At 54.8% G+C, this 16,372-nt stretch overlaps 1 protein-coding gene across 3 annotated transcripts in view; it reads left to right on the top strand.

The window, feature by feature from the left end:
* The window catches only part of FBLN2 (fibulin 2), a 91,177-nt gene that overhangs the window by 58,594 nt on the left and 16,211 nt on the right, over positions 1-16,372 (top strand). For 2 of the 3 annotated variants that reach the window (XM_045992116.1, XM_045992117.1), the window contains exons 3-9: positions 3,481-3,592; positions 4,985-5,114; positions 5,816-5,996; positions 8,565-8,768; positions 9,405-9,518; positions 10,133-10,234; positions 12,457-12,597. In XM_045992116.1, the coding sequence (XP_045848072.1) occupies positions 3,481-3,592; positions 4,985-5,114; positions 5,816-5,996; positions 8,565-8,768; positions 9,405-9,518; positions 10,133-10,234; positions 12,457-12,597 (984 nt within the window). The remainder of the gene's footprint in view (positions 1-3,480; positions 3,593-4,984; positions 5,115-5,815; positions 5,997-8,564; positions 8,769-9,404; positions 9,519-10,132; positions 10,235-12,456; positions 12,598-16,372) is intronic. The other variant, XM_045992118.1, reaches the window with a different exon arrangement.

The following is a 16,372-nucleotide window of genomic DNA, read 5'->3' as shown; positions in this document are numbered from 1 at the left end:
TCGCAGTCTGCTGACATCCACCGGCACATTTGTTCCTCGGCTCCGCCAGATGACGAGAACTGCTCAGGGATATTTCGAGGTCTTTCTAGGCTTTAGCGCTTGTGCAGCTAAAGGTCCTCAGAGTAGAGGAGGACACTAAGACTTTAGAGAAAAGAAATAGCTATCCATGGTAGCACTGAGATGCGGACCCAGGCTCAAAGTTATTCCGTTACACCCCTGTTGTGCCCCTAGCACGGATATAGGTATTCTAGATGAGCTTTACCTTTTTTGGTTTAAAATTTTTATTTTAAATTTTAAAAGGATAATAGCATACAATGTATTAGTTTAAGGTGTACGAGATCAATTCAACAATGTAGTACATTTTTCAGTGCTCACCACAATGAGTGTAGTCATCATATAATGTTAATTACAACATTATTGACTATATTCTCTGAGCTGTACTTTTCATCTTCATTTATTTCATAACTGGACACGTTTCTATCTCGTAATCCTCTTTATCATTTCACCCATTCCCCCCCCCCCCCCTCTGGCAACTACCAGTTTGCTCTCTGTATTTAAGATTCTGTTTTCTTTCTTTCTTTCTTTTCTTTTTTCTTTCTTTCTTTCTTTCTTTCTTTCATTTGCGTATTTGCTTTATTTCTTACATTCCACATGTAAATGGAATCATATGGTATTTGTTTTCCTCTGTCTGGCTTATTCCATTTAGCATAATACCCTCTAGCTCCATCCATGTTGTTGCAGATGGCAAGATTTCATTCCTTTTTAGGGCTGAGTCATAGTCCGTTGTCTATCTGTACCACATCTTCTTTATCCATTCATCCACAGATGTACATTTTGGATGCTTCCCAATATCTTGGCTGTTATAAATAATGTTGCAACAACGGAGGGGTGCAGTTATCTTTCAAATTAGTGTCTTGTTTCCTTTGGGTAAATACCCAGTAGTGGGATTACTGGATCATGGGGTATTTCTATTTTTAATTTTTAGAGGAATCTCCATACCATTTTCCACAATGGCTGTACCAGTTTACATTCCCACCAGCATGCCCAAGGGTTTCCTTTTTGCCACATCCTCACCAAAACTTGTTGTTTCTTGTGTTTTGTTTTTTTTTTTTTTAATAGTGGTCATTCTGACTGGTGTAGGTGATATATTTTTGCATATCATTTATTTTTAGACCTCAGAAGCAAATGGTTGGATTAATTATACTTATTTTCTGGCACCTCACACGTTATTGTCTCTGTAAGACTCTCCCTTGTTTTATTTATGTATTTATTCCCTTTTATCCCTTTACCCCATTGCTGACTTCTGCCCCACCAGAAGCAACTGGTCCCTTCTGTTTAATTTGCATGTGTGTGTGTTTTTAATTAATGTGCAAAATGTGTGTTTTAATTTTGTTCTCAGTATTTTTTATTTTTCATCTCACTTGGTTTCTTCCTTCCCCCCACCCCAGTGCTTTTTTTGTACCACTCCATATTTTGTGGGTACATCTAGTCTGTTATTCCTGAGAGCTGTGGGGTCCTCCATCGAGGACATCCCCAAATTCTATCCAGCCACTCCTCCACTGATGAACACCCACTTCCACAAATGACACCAACATCTCGCATCCTTGCAGTGGTCGCATTTTGGGTCTGGGTGAGGACTGTCCTGGAGTGCACACCCAGGAGTGGAACCTCTGGGTCCAGGATGATGTGTGTGCTTAACTGTGTCTGCGGTGCCTTATCTCCTTCCAGACCCGCCGTGCCAGGGACCACTTCTCCTTCCAGACCCGCCGTGCCAGGGACCACTTCTACCCCTGGGCATGAGGGTTCCTACCTGTGCCTGGCATGTGGCACGCTTTCTGATTTTTCCTTTTTTTTTTTAAGATTTTATTTATTTATTTGACAGAGAGCGAGAAAGAAAGCACAAGTAGGCAGAGCAGCAGGCAGAGGGAGAGGGAGAAGCAGGCTCTCCACTGATCAGAGAGCCCAGTGTGGGGCTCAATCCCAGGACCCGGAGATCAGGACCTGGGCCAAAGGCAGACACTTAACCAACTGAGCCACCCAGGTGCCCCTGATTTTTCCAGTTTAATAGGTATTTTACTTTGGGTTTTTTGTTTAATGTTAATTTTCAGGAGATGATTGTATTTTCTCAATGGCAATTCTTTGCCCATTCTAGGCATCCAAAAATGTCTCCTAACCTGTCAGCAGTCTTGTATTTGTCCATGGAGTTCTTTGTTGTACAGATAATTTTAGTTTTGAGGTGGGCAAATTCATGTTTTTAAAGCTGTGGTCTGTGCCTTCCAGGGTTTTTTTTTTTTTTAATGATTTTATTTATTTGACAGAGAGAGACAGCAAGAGAGGGAACATAGGCAGGGGGAGTGAGAGAGGGAGAAGCAGGCTTCTCACTGAGCAAGGGTCCTGATGCAGGACTCAATCCCAGGACCCTGGCATCATGACCTGAGCTGAAGGCAGATGCTTAATGACTGAGCCACCCAGGTGCCCCTGTGCCTTTCAGTTTTAAGACATTTCCCTACCCCTGCCCTCCTAGCTACACAAATATTTTCTCCACTATCTTTCCTAGATGAATTTTTTTTTTTTTTTAAGAGAGAGAGCGAGCGCAAGTGTGGGGGGAGGGCAAAAGGAGGAAGAGAGAGAATCTTGAGCACACTCCCTGCTCAGCTGGATCTCGCTACCCCGAGATCATGACCCGCCTGCAATCAAGAGTCGGGTGCTCAGCCTGCTGGGCCAACCAGGCGGCCCTCCTAGATGAGTTTCCATCTTCCATCGCTGCTGCTGTTTCTTCTTATGCCTTGTCCTATCTTGGTGTCTTAGGTCAGGTTCCTTAGAAGCAGATCCTGAGTGGCGGCTGGGTGGCCCAGTCAGTTAGGCGGCTGCCTTCAGCTGAAGATCATGATTCTGGGGTCCTGGGATGGAGCCCTGTGTTGGGCTCCCTGCTCAGCAGGGGGTCTGCTTCTCCTTCTCCCCCTGCCCCTACTCCCTGCTTGTGCGCCCTCTTTCTCTCCCTCTCTCTCTCAAAAGTAAAAAAATAAAATCTAAAAAAAAAAGCAGAGCCTGATTTGAGGGTTTTGTGCATGTGGTGGTTCATTTGGAGAACCGGTCTGGGGAGGGGGCAGGGAAGGAGCTAGCTGATGCCCCCCCCATCCCTTTGCGAGCTCTGGAGTGCGAGTGGCCCCCAGCACTGTCCCCTTTGAGGCAGGGCTGGGTTTCTGTCAGTAGTAGTCAGTAGTCACTGATTGCCCATAGCTCTGCCAACCTCCTCCCCCGTGGGGGGGCACTTAAGATCGCAGTCAGCTCTCTGAAGCAGGTTGTCCTTGGAAACTACTATTGGCCACTATGCACAGCAGCCTTGGGGGGTGGGGGGCAGGGTGAGTTACCTTCCCTGGGAATGGGGGTCCGGACAGCACCAGCAGCATCTCTGAACACCTTGGAACCAGGTGCCTCCTCTAGAGTGGTGACCCTGCCTGTGTTGCCCCTCCCCCCCAGTGTCCACAAAAGATCTGATCGAGACATGCTGTGCCGCTGGACAGCAGTGGGCCATCGACAATGACGAGTGCCTGGAAATCCCCGAGAGTGGCGCGGAGGGTGATGCCTGCAGGTAAGGTGGGCACCCTGGAATAGGCAGAGCTGCCCGTTGGCCTTTTCCAGATCCCAGCTTGCTTTGGCCGGTGGGCCCTGGCAGTACAAGGGGAGTGTGGTCTCCACGTGTCTCCACGTGCATGTTGTGGCTGCTGTGAGCACCCCCGCCAGGCTTTCCCCAGGAAAGAGGGCCTAAAGGGTGGCTGTGGGAGTACACCAGCCACGCACATTTGCAGCCTGCCTGACGAGTGGGGTGAAGACAGGGTACGCTTTGGAGCCCGTGTTCAAGGATGGGTACCACCTGGGAGTGGGGAGGGGCCTCACTCACTGTGTACTGCTCAGCCCCATGAGATTTTCCTCCTCAGCTTTGAACCGGGAGACTTCAGCCCTCTTTTCTTCCCCCACTCTGTTATCCTGGGGTCTCCAGAAGGCTGGCCCCTCACTGTTCTCTGCTGTCTGTGTGGATTGTTTTTACTGACTCTCGTGTTCTCCGCAAAAGAATGATTTGTACCTTTGCCCCTTTGGCACTAAGCGCGGACGACACCTCGTTCAGCCATTCACCTCTCCCTTTTCCCCAGCGAGGCCTTCTTTCCCAGCCTACTTATTTTTCTCGATAAGGACAAGGTCCAGAGAGGTGATGTGATTCCCCCAAAGCCGCACCGCTCCCTGGGAGCCTGGCCAGAGTCAGAGCCCCTGTTTTCCCAATGTCTAGTCCTCTGTGCCTCTTTAGAGACATTTAAATTCTAACCTTGTCCTTTTCTCTTCCCTTTTGTCATCCTACTGGTTTGGGGATGACTTAGGAGTTAGAGCATGCCTTGTCCGAGAATTTGGAGCTTAGTGGCCCTGAATTGTGCTTGTATCCCTCTTGTGACGGGAAACTCACTACTTCATAGATAGGCAGTTCTGTCACTGAATAGCTCCCACTGGGACATGCCCTTTCTCAAATGAGACTAAACTCCACCTCCCAGTGACCCCCATCTTTGTGTGCTGGCTCCCCAGAGCAGCCCTACAGATATGGGGCGTCATGACCGGGGGACCTGGAGGCTGTTGTCGTCCAGACTGAGCTGCCCTGTGCTTCCTGGGGTTGAGTCTCCCTATCCTTCTCAGCCCTGTGGGGACCTGGGAATGCTGACCCCTCCCACACTGGTCAGGGATAGACAGCATGGAGTCCACTGGGCCCCATGCCTGAGTGTTGTTGATGGAACTCAGACACAAAACCCACGTTCTTTGGTGGGGGTGGGGGGAAATGCCACCAGCACAGGCCTTGCTTGCTGTGGACCTCTGGCAGGGGCTTCCTTCTCTGAGCCTTCATTTTGTCCTCTGGGAAATGGGCCCAGTCATTCCTCCTGGAAGGGTCACTTGGAGGGTGGGGCCGGCGCTTGGGCGGAGCTGAGGGACCCCTCTGTTGCAGGACAGCCCAGAAGCACTGCTGCGTTTCCTACTTGAAGGAGAAGAGCTGCATGGCTGGCGTCATGCGGGCCAAGGAGGACGAGGCCTGCGGGGCTGAGGACAACGACACGTGTGGTGTCTCCTTGTACAAGGCAAGCCTGATCTGTGCATCCATAGCCTGGACCTGAGGCCCTTGCGGGCTGGGGGTTCGGCTCCCTGCGGGACTCCTCCGTAGGAGGTTTGGGGGGCCTCTTCATCTGGAGAGAAGCCGTCCTCAGCTCTCACAGCGGCCAGCTCATTCGGGAGCTATTCGTCAAACACCAGCCTGTCCTGGGCCGCGTTTGGCATTAAGGATGTAGAAACGAACAGCCCATGACAAGGCCTGTCCTCACAGGGCTTTCTCTTTCTGTTTCTTCTTTTGTACCCGGCTTATTTCGCTCCGCTTCACGTCGTCAAGGTCACCACGTTGCAGCGTGTGTTAGCCGCTCTTTCTCTCTCAAGGCTAGTGACCATCCATTGCGTGGCTGTGACACGTTCCTCTGACGGCTGTTGGGTTGCTTCTGCCTCCTGCCTCCTGTGAATGACGCTGCCCTGACTGTGGGGCCGATAAGAGCCTTTCCCCTGAGGACAGACAGTGCTCCCCTTCCGCTGTACTGGCTAGAACTTAGTCCGGGGGCCGCACTGAGCTTCTAGGGAGGCTGGGGAATGCGGTCTTTGTTCTGGAGAGTTCACGTGCGGCCCCAGGCTGCCTCCTGGGGGCCCCGAGGGACCCTCGGGCTTACAGTCCATGGGGAAGGCGGACGGGCTCCGAGGGGCCGGCGGGCTGTGGGCAGTGATGCGCGTCTCTCTCCAGCAATGCTGTGACTGCTGTGGCCTGGGACTGCGCGTGCGGGCCGAGGGCCACTCATGCGAGTCTAACCCCAACCTGGGCTACCCCTGCAACCACGTCATGCTCTCCTGCTGTGAAGGGGAAGACCCCCTCATTGTGCCCGAGGTGCGCCGGCCCCCAGAGCCCGAAGCCGTTCCACGGAGAGGTGAGTGAGGGGCAGAGACAGCGTTGGGGCTTCCAGCTAAGGCTGGGTGTCCTCTTGTCTTCTGGGGGACCCAGGAGTCCACTGTCATCTGTGGCTGAGGTCCAGGCTCTGCTCTGGGTTGAGTTCTGCGGCCTCCAATGGTGGCCTTTGCCCTGTTATTTCTGAGATGGTGGTCCCACCCAGCTAAGTATGTACCATCTGCTTCACCCCCCAAACACCAGCTTCCGGCCACGCTTCCACTCCTCACTCACCTGCCCTCCCATGTCCACCAGCACCTCCACACGTCTTCCTCTTCTACTCTACCCACTTCATGCTCACTGGCACGTCCTCCTTACCCTGGTCCATTTCTCCACCCATTCATCCTGCTACACTGTCCATTCCCGTCTCCTCCTCTGGCCATTCACACGTCCTTCCTTCTGTTCGTGTATCTACCCATTCATCCGCCCGTCCTCTCACCCAGCCACTTACCCTTCTGCCCGTCCGTCTGTCCGTCCATCCATCCATCCATTCATCCATCCGTCTTTTATCTGTCTGTCTGCTCATGTATTCACCCACCCAGCCCCCAGCAGACCTTTCGCTCATTCATTTACCTTCCTTCATCCATCTGCCTCTATCCACATCAGCTCGGCCGCCCCGTGTCTTCAGGGACAGGACAGAACCAGTGCAGAGAATGCATTCAGAAACGGTGCCCCGCCCACCTGATCAGCCCCTTCAGGGATAGCACTGTCCTTCTCCCTGAATCCTCAGCACTTGGCCCTTCAGAGTCACTAGCAAGTGAGTGATGAATGATGGGTTTGTTTGGTAGCCTCCCCTTCACCACCATGAGCCCTTTGAGGCTCCTCAGGCCTGTGTCCTCTTCCTCTGTGCCCCTGCCCAGGGCCTGCCCCCACGCAACCATTGACTGTGTGCATGGGGGCTCGGGTGCCGGTGCAGAGCCTGGAGCCGGAGCTGTCTCAGACCTTTCAGCCCTCCGTGTCCCTGGGGTCTCCTCTTTCCTCTAACTTCCATGTGCTATGGTCCCACTTATAGCCGCCATGTCCAGCTTCTGTCACCCTAGCCAGGGATGTCAGCTGGACTTGTGACTGTTAGCCTTCTTTGTGCCTGTTGGCCAGCAGGAGCCCGATGAGGCTATCCCAGGGAACCCACAAGGACTCTGCTAAGAAGGACTGGGCAGCCTTACCAGGCTAGCGTGGACACAGATCCGCATCCAATCCTAGGAAATACCACTTGCCGGGGTTGGCTGTAGGGGCTGGTTGAGCGGGACCGTGAAGGTCTGGTTAGTACCCAGAAGGGTTGGGTTCAAGGTCAAGTTTGGGAGGAAGTTTGGCCTTGAGAGTAACAGGGTGGGGAAAGGGCTGGTTAGGGTCCAGAGTCAGAGGTGCATGTTCCTCTTGTCCAGCGGAGAACTGGTGGGTAACCTGGGTCTCAGGAGACACAGGTGGTAGGGCCAAACTGACCTGGGTTCCCGTCCTGCTCAGGTGACCTTGGGCAAATCACTTTGTTCCTCTGAGGCCTTAGTTTCCCCTCTGCCAGGAGCATTGTATGAAGAGCATGCTGGTGAGGGCGGGCTGAGCATGAACCCTAGAAATGCTGCCTGGCCTGAGGCACGCTTGGCAGAGTCCTGAGCCCAGACCTGTCTGCTGCCCACCTGCAGTGCCAGATCTCTGGGCTGGACCACCAGCTGCCACAGCCCTGCCTGCATGCACCGGGCCAGGGCTGATTGGCCTGGAGCACAGTGTAAACACCCTCAGTATGAAACACGTTTCTTAGACGTGACCTCATGCAGTTGGTTTCTTGGACGGCTTGGCTGCCTGGGGCCAGGGAGCGAGGCTAAAGGCCCGTGCCTATGGGGGACATGGAGGCCTGTGGGTCCCCTTCCCTATTCTGCTACTGGAGTATGAAGAGCCTACAAGGCAGCTCAGCCCCAGGAGCCTTCTCAGCCACTTCCACCTGCTCCCTGTCTGCAGCCCCAGGGGGCTGGAGAGACCCAGTGCTGCCCAAGGGGACGTGGCTGCAGAGGGCCCAAGTGAGAGTTCAGATCCCCATCTGAGAGAACACATGTTTGGGTCCTTTCTGTTGCTAGGGTGGGCCTCCCAGATGTCACTGAGATCAGGGATCTGGATCCAGTTCAAGACTTCAGCCAAAGCTTTCTGGGGACTGTTATGGGCCTGGTCCTGTCATATTGCAGGGCATAAAGACTTGGACGTGGCTCTGATGGGTTTATTCTTCGTGCTAGAGGTCTGTTTCTTTGTCCATCTGTCCTTCCGTCCATCTGTTCATCCATCTATCCACCCACCCGCCACCTGCCTACCTAACTGCCACCCACCCATCCATCCATCCATCCATCCATCCATCCATCCATCCATCCATCCTTCACCCACCCCTCCATTCACCGTCTGTCATCGTCAGCATCATGCATCCATGCTTTGTCCATCTGCGCTATCTTAGCTGGGCACACAGAAGATCCTCAGGAGGACCCACACTGACTTCCCGGGGGCCTATAGTGCCAGCCGCCTGCTAGGCCCACCTGTGTTCCATCGCGAGGACTCACCCCCAGTCCGGTTGCAGAAGCAGAGCTGGCGAGCCGGGAGGCCTTGGCCCTGGGCGCGGCGATGGAGCTGCCCAACAGCCTGCCTGGCGATGACCGGGACGAGTGCCTGCTCTTCCCCGGGGAGCTGTGCCGGCACCTCTGCATCAATACCGTGGGCTCCTACCACTGTGCCTGCTTTCCTGGCTTCTCGCTGCAGGACGACGGCCGCACCTGCCGCCCAGGTGAGGGCCCAGACGGCTGGGGCAGGACCTGACCTTGCCCGTGGAACGTGATGTTCCTGGGATGGGCACAAGGCTCCTTCCCCTCCTGTCACCCTACACATTGGAACCCATGGGAACTGGAGGCCCCCAGCAAGGGGATTTGTAAGGCCACTTGGACAGTTGAAACCATCTGCTCCATCTGAAGCTCCATTTGCGTGGGTGGCCCCAGTGCCCCACCCTAGATCCCAGTGCAGGGCCAGGACCCAGACCACAGAGCCTCCCACCAAACCAGCTCAAGCTATGTCGCCAGCACTGGGTCTGAGGTGGTCAGGCTTCAACAGGAAACCTCGAAGTCTGCCTCAGTCCCTGGTCTGGGGGGCTTTCTGCCTGTCAGCTATCCAGGAATAGATACATTTTTAGTCTAGAAACTCACTCCCCTCCTTCCTCTCCTCCTCTGCCCCAAATAGCTGTGAGATCCATCTTGCCTGGGGTACGTTGCTTTCTGAGCCTCAGTTTCCTCTCCCGTGAAATGCCTAGGAGAAGACTAAACAAGGCAGTCTCTGTTTAATGCCTGGTGTGGTGCCCTGGGTGTGAGAAGAGCCCGAGGCCAGGCTGAAGGCATGAGCTGCCCCCTCCTGTCTACCTTGCCTCTGACAGACGGTGACCCCCCAAAGCCAGAGGCCGCAGAGGAGTCTGCACCGAAACCAGATTCCTCCCAACTGGCCTCCAACACCATCCTGCTACCAGTGCCACAGCCCAACACCTGCAAAGGTAACCTGGGCCATGGAGTGCGTCCGGGCCCTGCGGGGGCAAGCTCCCCAGAACCGGGCATGCGTAAGATGGTCTCTTGCCAAAGGGGGGTTTCTGCTTTGGGGCTTTGGTTGGTCTCGCCTGTCTGAGGTCCGGAGTTGAGAGTAAAGCTGAGGAGGTGAGGGTGGGTGGGGGGAGAGCCTCAGGCCAGGATGTGACCCTAAGCAAGTCAGTTAGCGACTTTTTGCCTCAGGTCCTATAATATGGAAAGAATGGAATCCTTGCTTGAGAAACCGTCTTGGAGACTGCTTGTGGTACTGTGTGGAAAGTTCTCTTTGTTCTTCCTCTCTTCCCCTCTTCTTGTTCCTTCTGTCTCCACATCCTTTCTCTCCCTCCTTCCCTGTCTTCTCTGTCCCCTCCTCTCTGGCAGCATTATGACTCCAGGGAGGGGTTTGGTATCTGAGTGGTGGTGGCGATGGGAGGTCCCAAACATCCCCAATACCGGCCGGCGTATGAACCTATTTACCAGGGGACCTTGTGGAGAAGACCGGGGTTGGGGTTCCCTGGCTCCCAGGCCCTCCTTGAGCCAGAGGCGACAAGCCTGGTGGTCTCTGATCTGTTTGGTTTTTTCCCAGACAACGGGCCCTGTAAGCAGGTGTGCAGCGTCACTGGGGACACAGCCATGTGCTCCTGCTTTCCTGGCTATGCCATCATGGCGGATGGTGTGTCCTGTGAAGGTGAGTACACCCAGGGCTGCTCTCCTACGCATGCACACCTGAGCTGGCCTGTGACAGGGGCCCCAGAGTGGGGATGGGGCAAACAGCATGAGGTGGAGGTGTTCTGGAGGTGAAAATCTGACTTCATAAGGGAATAGGTCTGGCTGCTCTGACGGGAGCCCCAGATAGAGAAGCTGAAACAGCTCTTCTCTCTCCTGTCACCATGCCCAGGTGTGAGCATGCCATCCAGGTGTAGGCACAGGTGTGTACCTGACGTCCAGGTGTAGGCACAGGTGTGCACATGACGTCGAGGTGTAGGCACAGGTGTGCATCTGCCATCCAGGTATATGCACAGGTGTGCGTCTGCCATCCAGGTATATGCACAGGTGTGCGTCTGCCATCCAGATGTATGCACAGGTGTGCGTCTGCCATCCAGATGTATGCACAGGTGTGTGCCTGACGTCCAGGTGTAGGCACAGGTGTGTGCCTGTCGTCCAGGTGTGCTCACTGACGGGCCAGGGCTTCAGACCTCTTCCACCTTGTTCTGCCATTCTCTAGAGCAGTGCTTCTCAAACTTCAGCTTGCCACAGAGTCACCTGGAGGCCTGGTAACGGCACAGATCCCGAGAATTACACAGAATCCCCAGAGATCGTCACCCAGTAGGGCTGGGTGGGTTCTGAGCATTTGTGTTTCTGGACAAGGTCACTGGACAACACTCAGATGAGCCTGGTCTGCTTGGCCGAGGTTGGATTGTGGCCGCCTTGTCCTTTTTCCAGCCATGTGTGGAGAAAGAGAAGGAGGGGAATACGTGCCCCATTGTTGTAATGCAGGACTCAGAAGTGATGCTTGTCACCCCCCACTTGTCTCTGAGGGGTCGGCGGAGCCCCAGTTGGATGGCACGTGCTCAGCTCTGTTATGGAAACCAAAGAAGGGGCAATGGATCTTGGTAACTCTGCATTCACAAAAGGGCCAAAGAGAGACCAAAATCATGTCCCACTAGGACCAGGACCCGTGGGACTCCGGAAGACAAGGACCTCTTGGTGTGAAATGGGGGCGTTGGAACCGGCACCTGCTGGGTGCTCCCCACAGTGAATTACACCTTGAGAGTAACCCAAGAGATCTTGAGACGACACCTCTTCGTGTCTGGAGGCAGGACAAGCAGGGAGCTTGGAGACAGTCCAGAAAATGCTTTCTTTAGTTTAGGGTCAAGTTCAGGAGATGTGACTTCGGCGGGCGTCCACCACTGCCCATGTCCCTGTCAGAAGCTAAAACCTCATAACTAGCCCTTTGGTGTTGAGACTATTCTGATGTGGATGAAAACCATCCATGTGCCCAGAGAGGACAGGAGGCTGGCCCAGGGCGTACAGCGTTGGCAGTGACTGGCAGACCTTTCTCCCAGGTGGCGGGGAGCAGATCTCAGGTGGCTTTTGGGTTTCCGTCCCAATCCCTCAGGGTCCTGAACACGTGAGGCATGCATCTCTCCTGGGTCAGGACTCCTTTTGTCCCTGTCAAGCCTCAGGCCAGTGTCCGTGCCTGTCCTGGCCTCTGCAGGACCCCTGGCAGTAAAAGCTGCAGGGTCAAGGCCAGATGTTGTGGATGGCGTTCTAAGGGGGCAGCCCGCCGGGCAGGGATTGCCTGCTGGGCTCCACCCTGTTGAAAATAATCAAATAAGACTTATCAACCATGAAAACCCAAGAATTTTTTTTTTTAAATGACCAGATTTAAGGTTTCTCGTCAAACTTCTCCCCACAAGGGGTTCACAGTCCTGGTGTCCCCATACACAGAGCACAGGGCCCAGAGTGCCCCAACGAGCTCCCCCTGTCCCCAACCCCTTTTCCTCTATGTGTCGTCAGCTTGGTCCACTAGGCACATAAGTTCCAAACGCCTGCCGTTGTGTGGCTCCCTTGGCTGCCTGTGGAGGTGGAAGGTCTCCAGAGCTGTGTGGGAGACAGCCTCTACCCACTCCCCGACCAGCGCTGTGTGCTCATGGGCAGGCTGCCTAGCCTCTCTGAGCCTCACCTTGCAACCTGTCCTCACTGGGGTTCTGGCTCTGAAGGCCTTTTTGACCATACAATCTCAGACTTGGGTCCAAAGCCCAGAGGCAGGACTGATGCTCTAGGAGGCCCTGGGTGGGTGCTTGCCCCTGTCTGGTTCTCAGTTTCCCCTCTCTGTCACGGAAAGCTCCGTGACAGGCCATGTCCCTCTAATGGCCCTTCTGTTTTTCCTCCTGCGGCCGTCACTAGACCAAGACGAGTGCCTGATGGGCACTCATGATTGTAGCCTGCGACAGTTCTGTGTGAACACCTTGGGATCCTTCTACTGTGTCAGCCACACGGTGCTCTGTGCCGAGGGCTTTATCCTCAACATGCACAGGAAATGCGTGGGTAAGCGAGAGCACCCTCCTGCCGCCACCGTCACGGCTCTCTGCTCTGCACCACGCCACGCCACCACACCGTGGCCACATGCTAAAGGGCCTGCCCTTTGCATATGAGCTCTCAGCACCGCCGGCACCCCCCTTCCCCTGCTCCGTGTCATGCCCTACGTGTCCTGGTGTCCTGTCCCGCTGCTTCACCGACACCACTGGAAGGCTGCTTTACCCAGGGACGTGCGTGCCCGAGAGTCAGAAAACAAATTCCTGTGTGACGTGACTGGGTCATCGAAACGAGGAGACCCGATGTGCAGGCAGCAGGATGGAGTCCATGGGGTCTGGAGGTAGAGAGGTCCGAGTTTGAAGCAGGACCCCCCAGGAGCTCTGTGGCCTTGGACAGATGTCTAGACCTCAGTTGCATTACCTGTGAAAAAGAAGGCATTGATCCTCCTTTGGAGATGATGGGACATGTGTGCAGCCTAGCACAGAGCCGGGGGCACAGTGAGCACGTGATATCAGCTGCTCCCTTGGGCAGGTGCCACTAGAATCTCCTCCAGAAGTGAATGGGTGGAGTTGGGGTTGGGCAGACCTAGCATCGCACCTCAACTCAGTGTTATTTGCTGTGTGACGTTGAGCAGTGGTGCTCCCTCTCTGATCCTGTTTTCCTCGCCTCTAACTTTGGGGCCAGAGAATGGGTAAGGGCTGTTACCCATCGGTACCCAGCTCCTGGCCTGAGTGTGGATATGGCTGGTGCTCCCTAATGGTCCTTCCCTCCTGCCTCTTGGTGTATGTGTGGGCCAGGGGCTGGGGCTTCAGATGTGCCCCTGGGGGCAGTGAGGAGAGCGGACTTGATGCTCTCCCATGGCTCAGGGATCTGATGTTTTCATGGAGGAAACGTGATGGCCCTCAACACAGAGCTAGACCCAAAGCAGTAGGGACTTGGGGCAGATGGTTGGAAATGCTCCAGCAGGGACACAAGAAGAGGGAGAAGTCACTCCCACTGGTGGCATCGGGACATACTCTTGTAGAATGTGGCATTTGCACTGGTCTCCGAGGATGGATGGGACTTGGAAATCGGGAAGAGCATGCAGGGTGGAAGGGACAGCTTGAATAAAAGCACAGAGATAGAAACAGTGCAGAATGTGTCCAGAGCACGTGATCAGAGCCCTGTCTGTCTTCCCTGTGCTTGGGGACCATGTCCAGCCGGGACATGTTCTCTTCCTCACCCTCTGCCGCTGGGCAGATGGGCCCACGGCACTGGGCTGAGGGGCGGCTGCAGACATGTTTGCCCCTGGCCTCCCGCTGTCGGCACAACATGCACCCTCCCGAACCCGCTTCTCAGTGGCTGGGCATCTCTTCCTGTCTGGGTCATGTCTGTGTGTGGCTGTCTGGGAAGGTGGATCCTGCCCGGGCCTGCAAGCACCCTTCACGGGGTGCCCTGGTCATGCCTTGGGGTGTGGGCTCCCCCAGTGGCCTGGACAGAAGACCTCGTATGAGAAGGGGTCATTGGGGTGCCAGAAAACAGATTCTGGGATTAAAAAGAGCAAAGGTATTTTCATTCAGCAAAATTTATGAGCTCATATTCTTGTTCTTTCCTGTCTTCCTCCTTGTTCATTCTGCATTGACGCCCCAATGTCCCCCCCCTTCCTTCCTCCTGCTCCATTGACATGCTCATTTTAGCATCTGTTGCAAGTGTTCTCCCCATCACTTCATGCTCAGACGAGTACCGATGTCTTCTGCGGTTCATCTGCTGGCTCCAGGCTCGGCTGTGAAGCCCGGCTGGTGCGATGGGAGACTCGCACCGGGGTGAAGAGTGTGCTCTCTGTGGCCAGACTGCCTGGGTTCAAATCCTGGCTCTGCTGCTTTCTAGTTGCAAGAGCTCAGACGAGTCCATTAACCTCTCAGCCTCAGTTTACCAGTCTATGAAATGACATCATACCTGCCTTTGTCACCACGGAGATTGAGTTAGTCCACTAAAGAATAGTATTTGAAAAAAAAAAAAAGAATAGTATTTGATGTCATTGTTTTATGACTCAACAAATGGGTTACACTGAGGCAGCCTGCATAGGTAGTGAGCTCCCCATCACTGAAGGTATGTAAGCTGAAGTGGGATAGGGTGGAGCCAAGTCCAAAAGACTTCTAATGGATGAGTGACTTCCGCAGTTTGTCTTTTGTGCCCTGCCCTTTGAGGACCACCTTGGCCCCTGGGAAAAGTGTTCCAGGTGAGCTTTCCCGCTAGATGATGGGCAGGAGGGCCCATCCTGCAGCAGTGTGGAAAGGGCACAGCTCTGGGCTGGGTGCTCTGGGTTCCCTTCTTGCTGCTGTCATGTGCAGGCTGTGTGACTTCAGTACGTCACACGGTCACGTCACTTCGTCTGTGAAACAGCATCTGTTAACTACCAGACCCCTAGCAAACCTCAGTGTCAGCTGCTCTTCTTTATTACCGTGGGTCCTCCCAGGCTGTGGAGGCTGTGGAGCTGTGGCCTTTCTGGGGTTGTGGGAACATCTTTCCTGTAACCCCATCCTGCGAATCGGAAGTCTTTATGTTGCTCAGCCAAGCCTTCCCAGGAAACTGCTGGCCCGAAGCTCTCCCTTTCCTGCCTCCCAAACCCCTCCATCCCCAGAGTCAGGGTGAGCCTGCCTGCGTGCCCTTTGGTCACCTGTGAGTTCGGGAGGGTGTCTTCCCCGCAGCCCTGTACCCCATGTCTCCACCTGGTCTCCATCATCCTCGTAGGCACAGCCCCGGGGTTCATTGCTCCTGAGAGGCAGCTCTGATGGGCAGGGGCTCCGAGACTGCAGCTTTTCTCTGCAGCATCTCTCTGCAGCATCTCTACTTTCCCTGTCCTGTCCCCATGCCAGGAGGGCAGTTCCCGAAGGGTGGGCGCTGGGGCCGAAACCCCTGCTTGACCAGCTGGGCCAGGCACAGAATAGGTGCTGGTGAATGTGTGTCCAAGGGATGCCAGGCGGGGCGAGGAAGTGGCCGGCACGGGGCTGGCCATCCTCTCATGCTCGTCCTTAGCACCAGGTGGGGTGGGCTCTGGTGAATTCTTCAGTTCTCCTGCCCTCCCTTCTCTCACCTTTGGGGGGTTCTCCCCTTCCCAGTTGCTCATCCCAAGTTGGCTCTTGGCCTCTTTTCTCTGTGCCCTGTCTCCCAGGGGACCTCAGCCACTGCCCACTCCCCAGTTAGTGTCCCCACCTAGACTTCTTCCAGGAACTCCCGTGCATGCCTGGTTGCCTCTGGACACTCAAACTTCACGTGTCCACAGGCTTCCCTGCCAGCCTCGTCCTCGCAGCCATCCCCCTCCCAGGCTGGCACCCCTGCCTGTCCAGCCGCTCAGCCAGGAAGCTCTGTGCACCTCCTGGCTCCTCTTTCTTGCTCACCTCCAGCTCATCCCTCAGGGGATCCTGTCTGCTGTACTGTCACAGCGTCCAGAACTGGCTGGCTTCTCCTCCCCTACACGGGGGGTGTCCGAGCCTTGTCATCCATCTCCTGTTCTAACAGCCTCCATGCTAACTCCTAGAGAATTACACCAGCCAGGGGACCTGGTTACAGATGAGTCCGACCACTTCTGTCCTCTCCTGGAAACTTCTATGGCTCCCACCTCCATCCGCATCCGCGAACACACTCTTCTCTCTTTCCCCTGCAACCGCACCTTCTCCTGGCCAGTTCTGAGTCGGCCTGGCCGGCTCCCTGCTCAGGACACTGGTACCCGTTGTCCCCTCTGCCTGGGATATCTCTGTGACTCATTCCATCAACCCTTCACGTGCTGGCTCAAATGGCCTGAGGATTC

The sequence above is a fragment of the Meles meles genome, chromosome 20 (genome assembly GCF_922984935.1).
Source record: "Meles meles chromosome 20, mMelMel3.1 paternal haplotype, whole genome shotgun sequence".
In the NCBI taxonomy this organism is placed as follows: domain Eukaryota; kingdom Metazoa; phylum Chordata; class Mammalia; order Carnivora; family Mustelidae; genus Meles; species Meles meles.
This window is presented reverse-complemented; position numbering and strand designations above follow the sequence as displayed.